The following is a 12,118-nucleotide window of genomic DNA, read 5'->3' as shown; positions in this document are numbered from 1 at the left end:
CCAAGTGCATCTGGCTGTTGAAAGAAGACTAAATCATTAACGTGATGAAGGCCAGGAAAGCCTTAGCAAGGTGGCACTTTCTTATTCTGACCTACTGTTACTCACCTTGCATAAGCCTGGAAACACCCCAGCAAAGCCTGTGCTGGCACCTAAATCCTGCCTTTCCATACACTGATAAATGTGATTTGGTGGAGAGTTCTCTTGGTACTGAACACTTTTTCCAATACAATTTGCAGGAACGAACCAGGGGCTCAAATACTTATTCAGGCAGGGTACTAAACACTGGGGTTAGCTGTGGCCTGACACAGAGGCCCAGTGAAGCTGGGCAGACAGTCCTTGTGCTTCACTGCATGCCTGCCCCATGCATGTGCCCACCCCCTGTATGGGGAATATTCCAGAAAGGCTGCTGAGCAATGCCAGGGATGGCTGGGAAGCCTCTGTCTGTGCACTTGATTGCTGCTGTGGGACACAGGAAGGTTTGGAGCTGTTCCCCAGCCTCAGCACTGCATGGCCCAGAGGCAAACACTGTGAGGTAACACATTCCTCAGCAGGCTGAGCTGGGTGCCTGTCCCTGTGAACATGAGACATTGAACCAAACAGCTCTGAAGCCCAGTGCAGAAAATGAAGTGGCTGCTGCTTTTTTTCCCAATCTCATCATCCATCTAGGGGATATATTGGACATTAACCTGTGTCAGCTCCTAATTGAACATAGAGAAGGAGAGCAGCCAACTTCTGTCCTGTGTAACTGAGTAATTGATTCCATCAGCATGAGGCAAAGGTCACTGCTTTTTGCTGGTAATTACAAAAGCGTGCCTACATTTTTCCAAAGCTCATCAGGCCACTTAGCCAGTGGAGGCTTAAAGAAATAATGGGTATTCACATAGCAGTTATTTCAATAATGCTCTAATGATAATTCTGGTTAGTAACTATATAAATAAGTATAGTTTCATTTAAACTAAAGCAATCCTGCAAAAGACACCAGTGTTGCAAAATTAAAATAGAAATGTAAAAGCACTGCATCTGGGGAAAAGGACTCATACCTGCTGCACATACCCAACAATAAAATATAATGTGGATTTTTAACACTACTTAAGGTTAAGCCCACACAACAGTTCTAAGAAATCAGCTTTGAGCATTGTGTAATTTGCCAAAAGCCTGGAAATCACCTCTCTTTAGAATGATTAGAATACATGAACTGGGGGCCTGTCAATACTCCTGGAACTGGGACTAGGCAATTCTGACCCCTGAAAGCTTCAACTGCAAACACACTCCCATTCAAGCTGCATCTGTTTCTCTACATATTGCTCCTGAAAGCAACTTGAACACAGCTTCCTTATTTTGTGCACAGGAATTAAACAGGTTTGCAGCCCAGTTTTCATGTCTTTTTCAACTCATGTTTTATTTAGCATTTCTGCAACAATAACACAGGTTGACATAGAAATGTTTTACTAGTATATTTTCATTCTAAATTACTCAGATCCTTTCTAAATTGAGTAGTATTCTAACAAAACAGTAAAATGCATTTGATATTTTGTGTGCCTATGCACAGAAAACAAAAGCATTTACCTGTTTCAACACTTTGAAGAGCAGTAGAGTCACATTTACATGTAAAAACTTGTAAAAATTTAATACCAGTAGAATATTTTACCATTTCAACATGACAATTATTTGAAAATCAAAGCAATTTAAGCAAGTTAAATACCATACCCCATATCTTCATTCCATAAAATTTTCATAGCCTCTGTTTCCTTTCAGAGAAAAAAAAAATCAAGGTGACAGCAAGATGACTTGCTCTAGTTCTTGATTCGGGCAGAGTTTGCTAATAAACTAGACCCATAAGATTAACAAGGCTTTGTGGGGACCAGTTCATATTGTTTTCTAACAAAAGAATTTCTAAGTGCTTAGTCAGGTGTCTGAACCCACATACCTGGCACCAGTTCAGATTCCTGGTGTCTCCCGGGGTTACTATCCCAAAGGGCCTAACAGAGACCTCCTCAGCAGCTAGAATCTAGAGAGGATGGAAAATGGCACTAACAGCTTAAATTCAAGTAGTTTCAATTAAATTCAAGTGCCTTTGTGTCTTCCTCCTAATATGTTGTTATACAAAATAAAGGCAACAAGGCTCTCCTTCAGTGCTTAAAAAACATTACTTCAGAACATCTGTAATTCAAATGAAAATACATTTAGAAATCCTACTAAGTGACACAGGTGAATGTCAGAAAGATCAGACATTGCATTAGTGGGTTTATTTATTCCAACTACTAAAGCTTTAACAACAGCAAAACATTAATACCATAGGATTTACTATGGGAGAGGAAAGTAATGATTAAAATCAACTAAGCCACAGACTGGAGTGGGCACTAATGACAAATGTGCTGGGCCAGCCATGTCCAACAAGGCAGTTATTTCCTTCTGCTATTTCCTGAATGAAATACACAAATGCACCAGTGATCCTGAGCTGCTGGAACACAGGCTCAGCGTTCCACAGAACTCCTGCTCCTGGGGAGGGCTCTCGGGAGGGGGCTGCACCTGCAGAGGCCTGAAGGGATCAGGATCCTCACAGCCAGGGCTAACCTCCACTGCCAGCCTGCCCCAGCAGCTCCCTCCCCTCAGCAGGAAACTGAGGCAAGAACAGCAGAGAGAAGAGGCTGAGCAGCAGAGATCAGGCATTCTGGGCCATGGGGGGCATCCTTGTGGCTGTGTGCTTAGGGGGGAAACCAAAACCAAAGATCCTTTCAGATGAGATCAGTGTGGTACTGAGCCTGCCTGCCCTTGGGTCCTACAAGGACCCTCTTTCTCCCAGCTTTCTGGTTTACCAGAAATCTACATGCAGCACTATTTACCAGCAGAACTAGCTTTAAAATACAACAAAATTAATGTTACTTTGATGTCAAGATCCTCCTGCGAAGGTGGAGGCATTTCTCTGATAAATTAACTATTCTCAGGACAATAGCCACAGTTACTTGTGTTTGGTGAAGGCATGTCAGGTCATCTCATGTCAGTGTTTCAATGCTTAGAGCTAGTGATTTAGGAAAACACACTGACTTTTCACCTTTCAACTGGTCTGTTTAAACCTAAGCCTGACAAATACAAACAAAAAATGTCTGATCTGCTTCTGGGAATGAGAAAAATCAGGATTGTGTAAGCACGGCTCAACAGAATTGTGAAGTGAAATTAGAACTAAATACAAAAGCATGTACAAAATTCAACAGCAAAATCAAAATATTCTCAACTTGGGATACTAAGTGTCAGGTTAAAAAAATCATAAAAGATAAAAGACTAATTCCAAAACTAGTGAGCTCAAGCTGGTCTGCACAATTCTGTAGAATTTGCAGCTAAACTGTAGAACATCTTGATGAAGGATTCTGTGCTGACTAAAAGGCAACAACATCATTTCACCTACATACCATCAATATTACCTCTGGTCCACACAGTCCCTACCTGAAGTATCTCCATCTAGGAGCAAACTCTGAGGGAGAAGAACTACATCTTTCCCTGTTCTGCAGCACTCCCTCAAGAGTGCTCTTCTAGCTCTGGGCAGCACAGATTTCTGAGGTGACCCAGAACAGCCTCACACCTGACCTCTGAATTCAACAGATGTTAAATGGAAAATAACTTGTCAGCTCATGAGAAGTACACCTGATTCCCACCTGGATTTATAATCTTCAGTGTCATGAGCAAATGCATGTCTATAATTGAAAATATTTAGGGGTCTCACTTCAATAAAACATAGGTAAATTATTAAGTGATTAAGATGCAACTTCAAAGCAGCAAACCCCAGGCCCTGAGCACTGATCCAGTTAATCACATGCTGAATAAATCTTTTAAAAAGCTTTGGAATTTATCCTTTATTCTTCAGTTCCAAACTTAAAAAGATTGTATATTTGCAAAGATAAAACATAAAAATCACCACCAATAATGTAGAACTGGACAAAGATATTTAGTACTTATTGTGAACATCAAGCCTAAAACCAAATGCATTCCTCTTCACCTGTCAATCTCTGTAAAATACATTAAGAAATAAACCAACATAGAAGTGAATGATTGTATTGTATTAGGGTGATTGTACTAATGACTGTATTAGGAATAGTCTTGGGTACTTTGCATCAGAAACAACAGAGGATCAACCCCTGAACAACGCATTGCTCCCTTTTCTTGTGAAAGCAAATTTTTAATACATGACCTGGAACAGGAAAATCGGGGAGGAGGGAAATTAAAGTCAACTTAAACCACCGGAAATAAAACTTGGAAAACATTTAAATGTCTATTCTGTTAAAAAATTACAAACAGTACATTTAGTAAAGCTTAGCAACCACTGCTCACTTTCCACTGACAGGGGCTTAGGCAGCTATTAATCACATGAAAGTAGATATTAAGGAATATTAATCCATACCAGCTGTTACATCTTTTACTGCATGCTATTATTAGAGATTAATCTTTATAAAACAAGGCTGCCTTTTCATGTCATTTCCAAAAGGATATCATACAAGCTGATACTGCTTTACAGCACATCTTCATGAAGAGTTTAAGCAAGCAGGTGCTAATGATGACATGGTGAAATTTTATTCAAATTCATCCTCAAAATCAAAGCCATTTATTCTCAGAGGAGACACTGTCACTGTAATTGATTAGTTAATTTTTGTTGTGGCTGCAAAAAAAATTGCTATTATAGCTTCTATTTACACCAATAGAACCAGGATATTCTCACAGTGATACTGAATCTTCTCTTATGGAAAGGTCAAGGCCAGGCAATTTTTTATCTTCAGTACCTGGGAATTAATCCAGTTTAAAACTTCTAACATAATCTAGCTGATAAAGCCTTAATGAGGAACATACAGAATTTTAACAGATTTTTAACAAAACAGAATCAACACTGTGAGCATAGAATTCTCTAACGAAGCATAAACCCCTGTCAGGTGAGCCAGGTTGTTGGAAGAGCAATTGCTTTAATTATTGAATACACTTCATAGGTGACTGCATTTGCACACTCCAGAGAAATTCCTATTTGATCATGTTGACAGAATGCTATTAAAATCACAAAAAGCATCACACTCCTCCAAAAAAAGTAAAATTACTGGCAGAAAAGGCCAGCATTATCCATTAAAGATTATGAGATTAGCAAGAAAAATAAGCTCCCAATCAATTTCTTGTGTTTTGGATAAGATACTACCAGCTGCACTAAGGAAATCAGTTGTCATAGTTACAGAAGGAAAAAAAAATTCAATATTCTCTGTACCTGCAGTCTCCTAATTTTCTTAAAGGAGACTCTTCTGTAATTGTGTCACAATTGATCATCAGAGTATCTCTGGTTTTTTACTCATTTGACATTAGATTCTAGACTGAATGTGTGGTGGTTTTCTAGCACAGCCTAAATGGTGAGGAAGCAGCTCTTTAGTCTGGGTTGGACTGAGTCACTGCTCGGCCACTCTTCCCTGCAATTCTCTCAGTATCTGCTCAGCAACCACTGCCCTGTCATCCTCCCCAGATTTGGTCAGGTCCTGCAGAGGTTCCCTTTTCTCACTGCCCATGTTCTGCCTGGCAAGCTGATGTGCTTCAGCTGCTGGTCCCAGCCTGGGCAATCTGGCACATACAGCTGCCTTTCACAGCCCCTGCTACCTGTCTTTAATCCTCTGCACCCTCCTCTTCATCTGCTGATGAACCAGCTGTTGGTCATGCAACATTGGTTTCCAGGCGTTTTCCACTTCTCACAACAAGTACATTCAGATTTTGTGATTTCCTCTCAGCTTCACGACACTTTCCAAGACCAGCTGGCTTTCTGATTCCACCCTGCTAATGCCTGCCTACAGGACTTCTCCCATCTCTAAACTGGATTAAGTGCTAACTCTGCATTGACACTTCTGCTGCTCAATAGCAATAATTTGCCTGCTAACAGGGGCAAAAAAAAGTACTGACAACACAAAAAATAACATACATACTAAGGAGTAAAACTGGGGCTCACATGTAAGCCCTTAAGCAGGTTATCTTATGGCTTACTTTTTATTTAGAAAGAGGCTTGAAGCAGGGGGGTATATGATCAGAGGAACATTAATCAGTTTTAACCAGCTATAGCTTTTCTAACTTTTCCATTAATGTAGATCATAGAAGTTGCACTAGAGATTGGGACCCACATACAACAGAAAACTACTTCTGTGGACAAGACACATTAAAAAAAAAAAAAAAAACAAAGGAAAAGAGAGTTGCCCAATTTCACCAAGTAGCAACAAAATAGTGAACAAAGTAGCAACAAATCTGCTGATATAATCCACCACATTGCCCATGAAATGTCTCCTTTTCAATGCTTTCTGAGTCTTGCTTTACTCTGAAGTCGAATCTCAATCACTTGTAGAAGTGATTCTAGTAATGCAGAATCTGAAATGAAAAAGCACCAGAAAGTTTTTGTTCTCTAAGGCAGTGGCTGATTCTTCAAACTTAGGACTGGAAAGCAGTAAGTACCCCAATCCACATTCCTCACTGCAAGATCAACTAACCTATTATTGCTACAAGAGACATGAACTTCCCATAAAAATTGTTCTTTCCTTTGTTTATCCACACTTGTGTTTTCTAGACCTCTTACATTCTGCATCTCCTGCTACTGTAAAATGATCCACCTCAGAAGCACTCTAGCACGAATTTGTTGTTCTCCGTGTTTGACAGTCAGGCAGATTTTCAATATTCATGAGCATTTGTTTCAGTTTGTAGCAAGTATCCACCCTTGACAGATTCCTTCAACAAAACTACACTTAAAGTAAAAGCTGCTCAAGGCTTTCTGCTCTTTCTCTATTCAGAGCTGCATTAGGCTTGTTTGAGTCTGCCACTGAACAGATGATTTAAGCAAGAACCAGCAAGAGGGGCAGCATGAACCAAGCAACTATGGCAGATTTTTTTGTGTGAGACTAAGTGGAATTCATATTGGGGAACCAGCAGCAGAGCACAGTTGCAAAAGAAAAATGCATGCAAGTCCCACAGTTACCAGAAGTGAATATAATCTGCTAAACAGAACAGCAGCATATTGAAGAAAAGTAAAAAACATTATCCTATAACTCACAAGGTGACTCTGACACAGTCCATGCCATGAGTCCTGTACAGAAATCATGTCATGTACATATCCAGCTGGGGGGCAAGCTGCACTGGCTGTAAACTCTGGGGGTTATGCAGTATTTGCCCAGACATACAGATGTTCTATGAGGTGCTCCTTGTAAGTAACAGCTACCATCAGTTTTAAAAATTTGCCAAACATTTAGGCTTTAACTAAAAAAGCTCCCACAAAACTCCTGACATTCACCTTGCTGAAAGCCACCATGACATAGCAGTTATATGTACGCAGCACCTTGGACAGAGTTACAAGAGGTTTTAACAGCAAGAGTGCAAGAGGTCTTGCCACTGATTCCATGCTTCTGTCCTATCTTGAGCAGCAAGCTTCCATGCCTTTGTGGTAACCTTTCCTTGGTGCTCCAGATCAGATATTACTCACTGAATGCACACACCAGCTGCTTCTGTTGGATGTCTGCAATGCACTGACTTGTAGGGAGAGGGTTTACTGCAATGCTGCGTGCCTGACTATGCTGGATGAGTCATTCCTGCAGAATAGAGACTTGAGTCCTTAGGAACAATTCCTGACAACAGAGAGATTCCTAAGAGCCATACCTTGCTGTGTCTGTCTTGAGAAGAAACAGGATGTCAAGAAAAAGGCCATGGATGTGCCAAGGAGAACTTTTTGGTTCTACATCTCAAACTGGACTCATCCTCTCCCATACTGATATTCTTCCTTTGGAGGGTGTGCCACAATAAAACAAAAGCCTTATAACTCACTTGGCCAATTGTACAGCCTACTTAGGGCATTGAAGGATTTATTTCCAGTTCCTATTCAGATCAGCTGGTGCTGTGTAACACATCCTCTATTATAGATGTTTTTCACAATGCTCTTGTCCAGGCTGTGAAGGACACTGCAGTATCCAATCAACACTAAAGCCCCTGGTGTTGATCCAGAAGGGCAGGGAAGTGACAGAGCCTGCAGAAAGCTCTCTGTAGAAAAGATTTGTCAAAACTGGACAAAGTTATACATCCAACTATAACATATTTCAGTTTCTCTTAAGAAAACAGCTACTCTGATACAAATTACTCTAATCTGACATTTCCTTCTGTCCTGTGTTGCTGTGTCTCACCATGGGACCTTGCACAGGTTGCTAACTACTTTGTTCACTTGAAAAGAGGCAACTGATAACCTGCTGACCTGTTCTTCAGACATGAGTCTGCTTCTGTTTCCCCTTATGGCCATGAAAGTCTACCTGTGATAACAGTTTAAATATTGCCCTGTTGTTTTTTTGAACATTAACACTGACATAATCATCACTCAACTGACTCCCCAAAATGTAAAAAATACAGCATTTTTATATCTTGAGCCATTGACTGAAATATTGGCACGTCTTAATCACAGCAGAAATTTGGGGGGAAAAAATTGAAATTCTCAAAAGAATGAGTAGAAAATTATTTCGCTGTTACCACAGGGTCTGTTTAACCATAACTGCAATATTAACTAGTTGCATAAAGCGTCCAAGTATACCATGCTAAACCCAAAGCATCAAAAGATAGAAGATAGGCAACTTGAAAAAATAACAGCTGTTTCACTAATAGTTTAGGAGCAGAAAGTGAATTCATCCTGTTAGTATTTTTCTTCCTATTTGAAGTTTAATTTTATGGTAAGAAAGCACACGAAACATACAATTTGATATTAACAACTGCAACTCACTTCAAGGGACTTTATACCAATTTTCAAGCTTCATTTTCAAATGGTAAGATAGATCAAAACAGTGACTTAAAGGGAAGACAAAACTGGTTTTCTGCCAAGAAGCGACATTCTCTCTAAGTGAATGTATTCATCACTGGTTTGTCTAGTCATTTACAAAATATAACACAAGTTATTTGCCTTAGTCTGAATTATAATATTTTCTCTTTTTTAATCCATGGAAGTTTTTCCAATAAACCACTGGGTAATGCTGCATTACCTTAAAGATATTACAAACATCTATTATAATTTCTATAGTATTGCTGTTGAGATTTTTTTTTACATTTTCTATTGCATTTAGATAAAATATTATTTAAATTTTTTGTTAGGCATCACTGTAATTTCTTGTACCACATTTGATAGCCAGGAAGGAGACAGTGATAAAATACATTAGTGGCTCTATAAAAGCTTAAATCTGAGCATCTGGAAGGCTTGTACTGAATATACCCTTATACAGATAATCACAGAGAATTTACAAGCATAGAAGAATTATAGGCAACGAGAAATAAATGCAGAGTAAAGCTGTTTAAATAAAAAGGCTTTCTCTTCAGAGGAATAGAAAATGAGTCATAGCAGGTATATCTTAAAGACATTTAGATCAAGTCAATGGAGATAGCAAGCAGAGATGAAAGTATTGTTTAGTACTAGACAAGTAATTTGAAGTAATACCCATTAGTGGGAAAGACAGAGCAGTGATGGGCACACAGATAAGCTGCTTCTTTTGCTAATAAACTGAGATGTTTACAAGACAAAAATCAAAACACAGATACACAAGGACACTCCTTCCTTAAACATCATGGGTTTCACATGTCATTTAGAGAATTCCCTGTTGAGGCAGACAATTATACATTTAATTGTACAGTAAGTAGCTACAGCTGGCTTTGTAAAAGTGCTCAGGAAATAAAATTCTATCTTCCTCTACAGCACTGTTGTCAAAATTAGGGGACTACACAGGAAAGCTAAGCAGAGTAAAGAGCTAAGCAGTATACATTTTTCATAGCCTTGGTATCCAGCCCCACTGCAGTAAAAACTAGAAGTTAAAATCACGGGCCAGGACCACACACTGTTACACATTCCTTAGAAAAACAGCAAGAGTGAGAGTGGCAAAAGGGAAAAAAGATTACAGTAGCAGGTGAAATTTTCATTATAAACCTCAATCACATGGCTTTAAGCATTTCCTGCAGAGGTTTTCCAGACATATCCCAAAGCACTACACCCCTATACACGTTCAAGACCAGTTTCAATTCCTGTTTTCAGCTGTATCATTAGCAAAAATTAACATTCAATACAAAACACTCTCAAGCACCACAGTGCCCAGTTTCCTGCCTGGAGATGTCCTGACCCCCAGAGATAAGTACTTCACCTGACTGCATGATAACAGTGTGCTACTGACATCAGAGAGCCAACCCACATCATTTCTGGCAGAAGTAACACTCACAGCCTATTAAATAAGCATAAAACCTCGTTTTTTATTCAACTCTAATAACATTTTTCACAAAAGGTAAAGTTTCTGCTTCTGAAATGAACATTAAAGCAAAATAAGCACCAAAAGAATTAGGAAGATTAAAATAAGCAAGCCATGAAAGGAATTTTCAGCTTTTGAAAGACAACCTTTTCTTACAATAAGAGGTCAAGAAAACCAAAATCTGAACTGTGTTCCTTCTACCTTCACTTGACTAGTCTTTCCCATGGGAATAGTGGGACAAAATTTTTGCCTGGGTATTTTACTCTGACTTTATTCCTTTCAAGAAGCAAAATGTGTTGCAGTATCAAAGCAGGCTTGGGGACATTTTAAAATGGAAATACTTTTCCATTTCCTTTATCATTATTTCTTTGTATTGTTCAATTAATAAAGTTAATACTACCAGCCTATGAAGCTGGGAGTCACCTGGGGGACAAAGCAAGCAATACACAGTTATTCATGAAACTCAAGACTCTTGAGGGACATCCTGGTTTGTCATGAGGCACCAGGATGCAACTGTGCAAGCAATGGGCAAAATTACCCAAAGTAACACTTGCTAAGCATTAACTGACATTTATTTTGCCACTTTGCCTTACATCCATTAGAGGAGGAAAAGTGAACCCGCCACAAACACCTTCTGCTTTGATCCCGAATGTTTGGGCTTGGCGCTGGTGCCAAGGAAATTACAGCTGAAGCTTTTTTTTTCCATCTAGCACTCCTTGTCTGTAACTGGGCCCGTAATACAGCTATTACATACAGCCTGACAATCTCTAGCAGGGAGAAGAGCTAGATTCCACAGTCAGTACATAAAAACCATCACTGTAAATCTCTAAATTACTTTATACTGAGATAGTGTTTGGATTTCCCCTGGTAATGGCCCATGACCATCAGTCTGTGCTGAAGAAGTCCCCCAACCACAGACACATTCTCTCTTGCAATCACAGATGACCATGACCAATACTGCACAGTACAGAAGAATCTTCTTAGAGAAGGAAACATTTTAATACATACTTAGTTGTCTGTGTGGCATTTTTCTCTCAGTTTATATTCCTTCAAACGTCCTTTCACCCATTTAATTAGAATCTGACTAACACTGTGATGACAATCAGCAGAAATTAGAGGTAAGAGGGCTGCAGGGGTTCAAACAGTAGACAAAAACTATTTCTCATTATTTGCATGGAATCAGTTTGAAAAAGTCCAGTTGAGCTGGAATCTAAGTAATCCTGAACTGAAGTTAAGTCTGTATTTGTTGTAAATAGAATCTATTAATCTATGGACAAAATATGTACACAAATTCTCTTAATAGCTTGAAAACAGTTAGGAAATGAATTATTATTATTAATTTACTACTTGCAAGCTTATGTTAATAATAGTGAGTTCATACATTACTCATGTCTTCTTTCTCCTGCCTTGTTTTTCAATCATAACCTATACAGCAAATACTCTAACCACAGACTGTATTTCTCATAGACTCTGTCACCTGTAGTTCAGTGAATCACATCAAAATCTTGTACACATCCTACCAGTCTTCCCATTTACTGCATTGAAATTGATAACACCAAGTATCAATAGTCATCAAAATGATTTTGATATGGATATGAATAATATGAATATATTAATAATTACAGGCTAGCCCTGTACATTGACATTTAACCTAAAGATCCTTTAAAGAGGAACTTGTGAAAGAACTCCTGTAACAGGAATAAGATTAATTGCTAAAACCAGTGCAATGAACACAACTGATACCTCTGAGACTTAAACAAGCACCAAGGGAATAGTTCTCATTTATAACAGTACCAGCTGTTAGAAATAAGAGGACCAAACAGTGCCTCCAGCTGTTTCCCTCTGGCTGTACTATTTGGGTAATTGCAGAC

At 39.0% G+C, this 12,118-nt stretch overlaps 1 protein-coding gene and 1 long non-coding RNA gene across 14 annotated transcripts in view; one reads left to right on the top strand and one right to left on the bottom strand.

Annotated features, from left to right (window-relative positions):
• TRPM1 (transient receptor potential cation channel subfamily M member 1) overlaps positions 1-12,118 on the bottom strand; it is a 118,523-nt gene that overhangs the window by 57,042 nt on the left and 49,363 nt on the right. Inside the window, exon 1 of one of the 12 annotated variants that reach the window (XM_085588654.1) lies at positions 7,283-12,068. The exons of the other annotated variants lie outside the window; for them this stretch is intronic. Within the exon in view, the coding sequence (XP_085444780.1) occupies positions 7,283-7,390 (108 nt within the window). The 5' untranslated portion in view covers positions 7,391-12,068. Of the gene's footprint in view, positions 1-7,282; positions 12,069-12,118 lie in introns of those variants that run through there. 12 annotated transcript variants of the gene reach the window in all.
• Positions 1-12,118, top strand: part of LOC144246948 (uncharacterized) — a 62,159-nt gene that overhangs the window by 42,102 nt on the left and 7,939 nt on the right. The window lies entirely within an intron of this gene.

The sequence above is a fragment of the Lonchura striata genome, chromosome 10 (genome assembly GCF_050655825.1).
Source record: "Lonchura striata isolate lonStrDom1 chromosome 10, ASM5065582v1, whole genome shotgun sequence".
Classification (NCBI taxonomy): Eukaryota; Metazoa; Chordata; class Aves; order Passeriformes; family Estrildidae; genus Lonchura; species Lonchura striata.
The sequence above is the reverse complement of the archived record's forward strand: the minus strand, read 5'-3'. Positions and strand labels throughout refer to the sequence as shown.